The sequence below is a fragment of the Suricata suricatta genome, chromosome 11 (assembly GCF_006229205.1).
Source record: "Suricata suricatta isolate VVHF042 chromosome 11, meerkat_22Aug2017_6uvM2_HiC, whole genome shotgun sequence".
Classification (NCBI taxonomy): domain Eukaryota; kingdom Metazoa; phylum Chordata; class Mammalia; order Carnivora; family Herpestidae; genus Suricata; species Suricata suricatta.
The window spans coordinates 6,059,902-6,069,271 of record NC_043710.1 but is presented as its reverse complement, the minus strand read 5'-3'; the positions used below and the strand labels follow the sequence as shown (position 1 = coordinate 6,069,271).

The following is a 9,370-nucleotide window of genomic DNA, read 5'->3' as shown; positions in this document are numbered from 1 at the left end:
GCGGCGCGCGGGGCCTCGCGCGGTGCCGCCCTCCCCTCCACCGGCCCGAGCCGCGGCGCAAGGGAGGCAACGGGGTGTGTCACCGCTCCGGCGACCCTCCACTCTCACGTCGTAAATCCGGAAAGCCGGGACTTTTATGAGGCGGGAGGAGGGCACTGGAGCGATGCCACTTCGGGGGGCGCTGGAGTTTCGGCCGAAATTTGTGCAAAATGTCTGAGAAGACGCAGTTTAAGCCGCTTTTCGTCCTCTGCTGGCAGGGCCGTCGTGGGCAGGGTCGGGCAGCCGTGGGGGGGGGGGGGGGCTCCGGCAGCGTTCGCGGAGACCGTGGGGGCAGGCGCCCGGCTGCACCCCGCTTGTCCTGAAGACCTAGGTGGGATCGGGTCTCACCGCTGTTAGAAACGCGCCTCCTTCAGCCTTGCAGAGGACACACTTGAGTGGCAAGTGTCCTTAAGGAGCCCATCCCACAGCCAGGGGACTAGGCCCCGGGGCGGGGGCCGGAGGGTGGGGTGGGGGGGAAGGCTGCTGCATCCAGCTTGTTTTTGGAAGACGCCTTGACCGCGTCGGAGTCAACTTTGAATGAGTAACCCGAGTTGTTTCTCTCTCGAGCGGCATCTCCATCTGGAAGCCCCAAGAATATTTTCCTGCCTTCTGTCCTCCTCTACCCCCAAGAAAAATCTTTGGTCAGGACAAAGCCAGCTTCCTTCCGAGCTCCCCCTTCCCACCCCCTCCCCGGAGCCTCTAAGGAAAGGGGGGGGGGAGAGGTTGTAATTAACCAACCGACTTTGACCCTTGATCTGCAGGCTCCCTGGCACCGCCCCAGGCCTTGTAGGAAAGTGGTGAAATGAGGGCGGTGAGGGGCCCTGTGAGGGCTCTTGCCTCAGTTTCTCTCCTGAAGAAATTGGTGGAGACAGTGGGTGTAGTGGTGAGATTTCTGTGGCCTGACTGCCAGGATCCAATGGCCTGTGGCGCTGGGGATGTTCCCCAGCGTAACCTTATCTTAAAGCTGCTTCTACGGCCTCCTTAAAACAAGGGGAAACTGAGACCAAAGGCAAGTGAGCTGACGGCTCACCTGAGCTGGCTGAGGGTGTGGGCCCCGGATGCTGTTTATAGCTTTGTGCCTGCCCCGAGTTTCCTGGCGGGGCGGCCGCTGGTGCTCCACCCCAGAAGGGCCGGGAGAGGACCGAAGCCCCCTTTGCTCTGCCTCCTCCCTCACCTGTGTTTGTCTTGCTGCTTAGCTGCTCCTTCGGATCTGATAAACTGAACTTGGACTGTGTGAAAGGTGAGCTGAGCCTTGCAGGCGACTCGGTGTGCTGTTATTTTTAGTTTGATTTCATATCCCAATCAGTAACTGATCATATGTTGACTTTTATAAAGGACAAAGAAATTCCGTTTGTTCAAATCGTTGGCTTCTTGCATCCTGGTGATGGGCTGGGCTACCAGCAGGTGAGGAGGAGGGCTTCCGGGTGGTCTGTGCCACCTGCTGCTGTCCAGGTGAGGGAGATGTACAGGCTCCTCGAACAGGATCGGCAGGATTGGCCCAGGTGTTAGGTAGGGGTCTAAACCTGGAGGGCACAGGTGACAATCTGTGCTCCTTGTTCTGGGGAGGGAGAGACCTGGGGGGTGAAGCAGAGGGTAGAAGGCAAAGCACTTAATTTAGCCTCTAAAAGCCATGTAGCCCACCAGAAAGTTTTCCCACAGGTTTTGGAAATGAGAAAGGGAATGTTCCTGGGCCACGCTTGGGTGCCTCAGATGGCTGGAGAGTGGGGAGTGTGTTTTGTGGTGGCCTGTCCCCTGGCTGAGCCATTCCATCACTAGCCGACCGTGACCCCAGGAGCCGGCTGGGCACGTTTCCTTCACCCGACCTCACAGACTCAGCACGTTGTGACCAGCTAACCATTGACCCCATTCCCACTGTGAGAGCGGCACTGGGCGAGGTGGGGGGTGGGTGGAGCTGGGGAACAAGGACACAGTTGAGGTGTGACCTTCCCTCCAGGGCCCTCTGGGACCCTTAAAGCATCAGAGAGGGGCGCCTGAGGGGCTCGGTCGGTTGAGCGTCCGACTTCGGCTCAGGTCATGATCTCACGGTTCGTGAGTTTGAGCCCCACATGGGACTCTGCTGACCGCTAGCTCGGAGCCTGGAGCCTGCTTCAGATTCTGTGTCTCTTTCTCTCTCTGCCCCTGCCCTGCTCACGCTCTGTCTCTCAAAAATAAATTTTAAAAATGTAAAAAAAAAAAAAAAGGATTAAAAAAAGGATCAGAGAGCACCTGGAAGGAGCCGCTTTTACTGACTGAAGGCCTAAGGCTCCAGTCTGACCAGCACTCACAATTGTAGAAGTTCCCACCCCCAGGGCAGAACCTTTCCCTGGCCTCACTCTCCTTCCAAAGCTGAGGGGAAAGCCCAGAAGTGGGCATATGGGGCTGAAAGGTCATACCAGAGGCAAGATTGACAGCTCCCTATTTGGGCCCAAGAGCCTGGCCCGAGCCCTTCTCTCCTGCCGCTCACCTCCCCTGGCATCCCCTCTGACCTCGGGAGCTGGTTTCATGAGGAGGAGCCCACGCACCTGTGCCCAGGGCCCACTTTCCGTCTCTTGCCCTGAAGGGGATGCTGGGGAAACAGAGATGGGGCCCTGGGCCCCAAGCCGCTGCTGAGGACCAATGAGAAGCCAGGGAGGTACTTGAGGGGAGAGAGGGGCCTGGAAACAGCCTAGAGGCTGAAATGAGGCGCTCCCAGATGTGGGCGCCCCAGGGCCTCCTCCAGGCACCCCCTTCTCCGCAATGGGGCCTCTGTGGGCTGTCCTGCCAGTTTGCCAGCCCGTGCTCGTCCCAGGGAGGCGGCCTGGCTGAGGGCTGGGAACGCCCAGCTCTGCCGAGGCCGTGCGGGGTCTCAGGCCGCTTTCTGTCCGGCCGCGGTGGACAGGCTTCTCGTCGTCTTTGGGCCCCAGAGCACATGGGGGCGGCTGGTGGGGGGAGACCGGGCCTCTCGTGAGAATCATTTTTATAATTCGTGGGACGTGCTAGCAGAGGACGCGTCTGTGCTAGCAGAGGACGCGTCTGTCATACTCTCCGGGGAGCAAGGCAGGGAGCGCAGAAAGCCAGACATGGCTGGGGACCAAAGAGCAACTTGGGCCTGGGCAGTGGCCTCCCTGGGGCTCTTGCCTGTCCCATGGGATGCTGTCCCCCCAAGCTGTTTGCTCCAGGCTGGGGTGCCCCGAGGCGCACTCCCGCCAGACTGTCTGTCCCAGAAAGAAAGCAGCTGAGGGCAAGGCCTCCTGGGCCAAGGGAGGATGTCCACTTGCAGCAAGCGTGGAGCCGCGCAGGGGTTCGAGGCCTGCCAGGAAGGATGGGAAGGACGCACGTGCCCACACAGTTCACAGTTGCGCAGGCTGAGGTGCTCAGTGTTAACTTGTGGACGCGGCATGAGAGGCAAAGGGGAAAGGGAAAAAAGATACCGCCTGGAAGAAAACCTTGGCATCCATAGAATGGACACAGTAGGCTGAGAAACAGGCCCATCGGGTTTGTGTTTCCAGGGCTGCCCGGCCTCTGCCAGCTGGCTGGCACTCACTGCCTTTCAGGCATCATGAGCTGACCTGCTGGGGCTGGGGGAGACGGGCACAGGGGACTCGCGCCTTCCCTGACAACGCCAGCCTGGGCCGCGCAGATACACGGTCCCTCCCCTTTCAGAGCTGACTCACACCCCCCTGGTCAGCCCTGACCCCAGCCCCCGTGTGGTCAGAGGCCAGGTCCTCACTGCGTTACCTGCTCTCCCTGGGGAGCCGGCACGGGGCCTCACTGCCCAGCCCAGCCCTGCCCTGAGCCCTTGCCTGGGGTGGGACCTGGCCCTCTGTCCAGTATCAGGCCAGCAGCTTTCAGTCCGAGAGAGCTGGGGCTGGCCCCGGGTGATGAAGGACAAGGGCCTCCGGTGGAAAGCTGCCCCAGCCCTATCCCTCAGCATCAGCCAGTGGAGGCGAGCTGGGCCAATAGAAGGGGGACCCGCGAACCCTGAGGGAGCAGGGACATGGCCGGGCCGGTCGGGCCTTGCCATACTCCACCGCTGTGGGCGGGCGATGAGTGGCCCCAGCCGCCGCCTTGCCGGAAACGTCTAATTAGGGGACAGAGAGCCGCACAAGGAGGGCCCGACCAGTTCTGCTTCCTGCCTCCAGCCACCCAGTGACACCCAGTGACAGGAGCAGCATGCCTTGAGCACTCCCTGTGCGTGAGGCAGCGGCAGGGACATGCTCACGGGGGTGGCGGGAAGACAGGTTTGGGGGGGTGGATGGGATGAGGCAAAGGTCCACACCCTGGCCGCCGTGTGGCTGTGCGTCCAGCCACCCCTGCCCCTGGCTCGGGGTAGAGGCAACTTGGAGGCAAGACAGGGCAGGCTCACTCCCCCCCTACCCGAATCGCCAGCACCAGCATCACAAGGCTTCTGCCGAGTGAGGGAGGCGGGCGCAGGAAACAGGCCTCCTCCCAGACCGGCTCGGATCCTTAGAACCCTACCTGTCAACACCGCCATCCCCCACGGTGGAGCAAGGGAGGCAAGAATCTCAACTCGCTTTGAGCACAGACCGGTTGGCCCTCACCTGCTGTCACTCCTCCCTCTGCCGCTCCTTGTGCGTGTGCGGGCGGGGTGGCCAGGCTCCAGCCTCCAGGAGCCTCACTCACGCTATCCGACACCGAAAGACAGAAGAGGGGAGAGGTTTCTGTTTGTCTCTACCTGGATTGAGAAATGGAGATTGTCATTCAGCTTTGAGTTCTTGGACAAGATCTCTGGTAGCTGGTACCCCAGCATCAGAAGGGCGTGGTAAACGTGCCCTGCCCTCTCCCAGCCCCCCTACTGTGCGCACAGACCCCTGGGTGCTGTGGGAAGGCCAGGGGACCTCTGAGCGCTCGGCCCGCTGTCCAGCCTCCCAGCATTTTGGGAGAGGCGCCCCGCCAGCTCAGAGGCCAGGACGGGGCCGGCGCTGGTGAATCAACTCCCGGAATGAGGTGGCTCATTAAAGTCCCCTGGACAGGCGGACGCCAGTGCCAGCAGAACGGGTTCTGGGCGGCAGGCGGGCACATTCTTCCCCTGTCAGACCTTTGTTGTGTTTTGAGGGGGCGAGAGCCAGGGCCTCTCCCGAAACTTGGGTGCTTTCATATTCACCTTTCCTCCATTAGTGCGGTCCTCTGCCGGGGGCCCCCCCCCAGCCCCGCCCCCAGCCTCGCCTGCGGTGTCCAGTCTCCGGGGGAGAAGACATGAGTGCAGTGACCCTCCTGCCCTCGGACCACCCCTCCCTGGGGCCTGGTCCTCTCTGTCTCACGGGCTGCCGGGCAGGGGGCGCTGAGGGCCTTGTTTGAGGGCCTCCGGAGTCCTTCTCCCTGGAAGGACTGGTCCTTTCCTTCCTACGCGCCTCTTGACTTTTCCTTCTGAGGCCTGGAAAGTGTTCCTAGCTTACAGGCTCCAAGCACAGCTGACCCTTGAACAACAACATGGTTTGAACGGCCCGGGCCCCTTCCATGTGGATTTTCTCTCTCTCCGTCCAGTCCAGTAAATGCATTTTCTCTTTCTTACAGTTTTCTTACTTACACTTTTTCCTTCCAGCTTACTTTATTGTTAAAATACGCATAACCTACAAAATGTGTGTTGGTCAGCAGTTTCTGTTACCGCTAAGGCTTCCGGGCTAGGAGTAGTGTTGGGGGAGTCGAAAGTTCTATTTGGATTCTTGACTGTATGGGGGGCGGCGGTCAGGACCCCTATCCCCTGCATTGTTAAAGGGTCAACCGTATAGAGTTTAGCCTTTGGGGAAGAAAGATTCTGATAAGGGGAGAACATTAGCTAAGTTGGCCCAGCGCTGCGGGCTTTGAGACTCGGACCCTGGGTGTCACTCAGGCAGCTTCTGGCCAGGCCTCTCTGGCCCCGGTTAGTATGAGGTGTCTGCTGTGGGGAACGGCCGCGTCAAAGGGCTGCCAGGTATCGGCGCCTTGGAGGGCGGAGGTTGGGAGCCCGGCCCTTGCTGTGCCACAAGCAAGCGGTCTCTGCCATGGGGGAGGGTTGTGCAATCACCAGGCAGGCTGCCCAGGAGACTGTTAGGCTGCATCCACCTGCTGCTCCCTGACCTCCTCCCTGCACCGCCTCACTTGGCCCGGGTGCCCGCCCAGCTCTGCGGGTGGGAGTGGGGAGCCCAGAATCCTGATGGGTGACACCAGCAGACACCAGCCAGCCTGGAGGACCACCAAGGCCAGCAGCCCGGAGCGGCCCGGGCCACCAGGGACCCTTCAGGGACGGGGAGGAATCCCTGGGCCCAGGGCCTCCAGGGGTGGCCCCTGTCCACACCGAGCGTGGACGAGGCCTGGAATCCAGAGGGACTGGCCCAGGTGGGGCAGGCAGACAACTCTGGAGGGATAATTGGCAGGGCAGGTTGGGTCCTCCCAGTTCCGCTATGACACAAATTACTCAGCGGGCAGGCCTGTGGGCTGTGGTGCGTGGCGGGCGTCACCTGTAATTACCTTAATGGGGCAGGAGGGAGGTGCAGCATGGATGGGCTGGGGGCAGCCCTGCTCTGCCCTGTGCCTGCAGGGGGCAGCCAGGTGACCTTCCTGAAACCCCACGGCGGCCTGTTTACCCCACCAAGCCACTCACCTGGCTGTTTTTCTCTCCGCAGTCAGTCTGGGCTTCTGCCCGCCACAGCCCTACCAGGAGCCAGAGCCGTCAGTGGCTGAACCCCCGTCTTGCCCCCTGGTTTTGGACATGAGCCTTCGGGACTCCAGCTATAGTGTGGCTCCTGGGCCCTGCGTGGTAGCCCAGCTGCCCTCTGATGACATGAGTCGTTTGGCAGACCCCCAGAGCAGAGACCACGGCTTCCTGCGCACCAAAATGAAGGTACTGACCCTCACGCTGTCTCCAAGGGCCAGGAGTGTGTCTCTAGACCTGTGTCCGGCCCACAAGATGTGGCACAAGTGAGACCTAGGCAGAGGCTGGCCTTGGGTTTGGGTCCAGGGTTCTGCAGAGAAGTGAGCCCAGCAGGGCACGGGTGGGGGTGGAAAAGAAGAGAAGCAGGTCTGACACGACAGTGTCGTGCATGGAGAAGCAGCAGGGGGGTTCAAGAGACATCCAGCCCCCTGGAGTCCATTCCACCGGGTGTTTCCTTTTGTTTCTGGCCTCAAGGGGAGCCAGCTCCTCACAAGTCCCAGGAGAAGCAGGAGACATGAGCCCGGCTCAGCGCCTTCTGGGCTCCCATCCATGCCACATCCAGAGTGAGCTCTGGAGCCCAGCTGGGCGTTAAGGGTCACTTGATGCCTGTGCCTGGCAGTGCCCACCTTACCCGGGAGTGCCACCTGGGGCGAGAGCTGGGGAGCTGGGCTCAGCAGCAGGAAGAGTAAGGAATGTGTCCGAGGACCACGCAGACAGCAGGGCTGGCCCTGGGTAGGCCTGCATTCCTGAAAGTGCTAGGATCTGGAAGCACCTGCCAGCAGTGATGTAGTAGAAAACTTCTTGTAGCCCTTTTCTTTGTGCCAAAGGACTGAAGAAGGCTGGCAGCGGAACGCGGTTCCTTCCTCTCTTCCCTTTGTGGGCCAGGTGTGTGTTGTAACTAGAGGAGAACCACCCACACAAGTCCTGGGTGCTCGGCCAGAGAGGTGGCACAGTGCCCCTGAGCCCTCGCGGGCCTTCCTCTTATCCCTTGCACCCTGGTGGGTAGAGGGCCGTGCAGAGAGAGCAGAGGGCCCAGGATGGCAGATGTGCCGGAGGAGTGACCCAAAAGGCCTTGACTAGCAACCAGCGGCATTGGCCCCAGCGCCAGAGGCGGGAGAGGAGGAGGTGCGGTGTGGCGGGCTGACCCTGGGCCCGGGGAGCTCCTGAGGGGGGTGCCAACAGCCAGCCGCCCACAAAGCATGAGCCAGCGCCGGGCAGGAACAGAGGTGGAGGGTGGAGACCAGGTCTCCCTGTGCCGGCCGAGCAGCCTGGGAAGGTGCTGCCACCACGTCACGCCATACCCTTCCCGGGGAGCAGACGGTGGCCGGGATTTTCTTTCAAATGATCCAGGACCGGGGGGAGGCTGAGAGGGAAAGACCAAGCAAGACTGACCCTGCATGACAGTGGTGCTCCGTCTCCACATCTGAGAAGGTGTGAGGTTTTCCGTAATTACAAAAGGAAAGGTTTATGAGCAAGAGGGTGGTGAGGTGGCACAGGCACTCACTCTCGGCTCGGATAGAAGCAGGGGGGCTCCAGGCTCGGCCATGGGGGGCTGCCGCAGAGCCCGTGTGGCCGACACTCGCCCACAGAGTGAGGCCAGAGGCCGGAGGCGTAGAGCAGTGGATGGAGCTTGGTGGGGGGAGACCTTTCTAACGGGAGGTGGTGACAGCCGTTTCTGCAGGTGGTGAGTTGTCCGTCTCTCGAGGAGGTAAACGGCTGCATGGCAGCCTCGAAAGGGGTTTGGGAACCTGACGGAGGTGCGACCGTTGACCCAGAGGTTCCCTCCAGCCCCACCATGGCAGGTCTGGGGGCCCAGAGGTGTGGCCTGTGGCATGGCTTCCCCGGGGGGCTGGGGGCTGGCTCTGTGTCCTCCCGGTCACCCGTCATGCACACCGTCCTCGCCCGCAGGTGACCCTGGGGGACAGTGCCGGCGGTGACGTCTTCACCTGCCACATCTGCCAGAAGGCCTTCACCTACCAGCGCATGCTGAACCGCCACATGAAGTGTCACAACGACGTCAAGAGGCACCTCTGCACCTACTGTGGGAAGGGTTTCAATGACACATTCGACCTGAAGAGACATGTCCGTACTCACACTGGTAGGAGGAGCGAGTACGCCCAGACCCTGCTCGGCCGGGGCCATGCGGGGGGTGGGGGTGGGGCACCGCGGCCATGCCCGCTCGCCTCGGCGACAGGGTGGCCTCGGAGCTCAGGCCCCAAGTCGTCCTCGGCTTGGCAGGGCTGCCGCTCGGGGAGCCGGAGGGGGCCGGGCTTCCTCCCTTCCCCCTCCCCAGTGCCAGGTGGCCCGGCCCTTCTGAGTCAGGGAGACCTCGGGCAGGCTCCTTGTCGGGTCCCTGACACCGGGCCTCCCGTCCCCGCAGGCGTGCGGCCCTACAAATGCAGCCTGTGCGACAAGGCCTTCACGCAGCGCTGCTCCCTGGAGTCTCATCTCAAGAAGATCCACGGCGTGCAGCAGAAGTACGCGTACAAGGAGCGGCGCGCCAAGCTGTACGTGTGTGAGGAGTGCGGCTGCACGTCCGAGAGCCAGGAGGGCCACGTCCTGCACCTCAAGGAGCACCACCCCGACAGCCCGCTGCTGCGCAAGACCTCCAAGAAGGTGGCCGTGGCCCTGCAGAGCACCGTCACCTCCCTGCTGCAGAACAGCCACCACCTGTGAGCCGCGCCGCCCGGCCGGGCCCCT

At 61.9% G+C, this 9,370-nt stretch overlaps 2 protein-coding genes across 2 annotated transcripts in view; one reads left to right on the top strand and one right to left on the bottom strand.

Annotated features, from left to right (window-relative positions):
• Positions 1 to 9,356, top strand: part of OVOL1 (ovo like transcriptional repressor 1) — an 18,191-nt gene extending 8,835 nt beyond the window's left edge. Inside the window, exons 5-8 of the mRNA XM_029957383.1 lie at positions 5,905 to 5,974; positions 6,642 to 6,859; positions 8,579 to 8,768; positions 9,051 to 9,356. Coding sequence (XP_029813243.1) covers positions 5,905 to 5,974; positions 6,642 to 6,859; positions 8,579 to 8,768; positions 9,051 to 9,346 — 774 coding nt within the window. The 3' untranslated portion in view covers positions 9,347 to 9,356. The remainder of the gene's footprint in view (positions 1 to 5,904; positions 5,975 to 6,641; positions 6,860 to 8,578; positions 8,769 to 9,050) is intronic.
• The window catches only part of LOC115272210, a 39,397-nt gene continuing 31,329 nt past the window's right edge, over positions 1,303 to 9,370 (bottom strand). Inside the window, exons 5-7 of the mRNA XM_029915282.1 lie at positions 8,648 to 8,709; positions 4,581 to 4,714; positions 1,303 to 1,613 (exon numbers count right to left, since the gene is read on the bottom strand). The gene's annotated coding sequence lies outside the window, so the exon portion shown is untranslated. The remainder of the gene's footprint in view (positions 1,614 to 4,580; positions 4,715 to 8,647; positions 8,710 to 9,370) is intronic.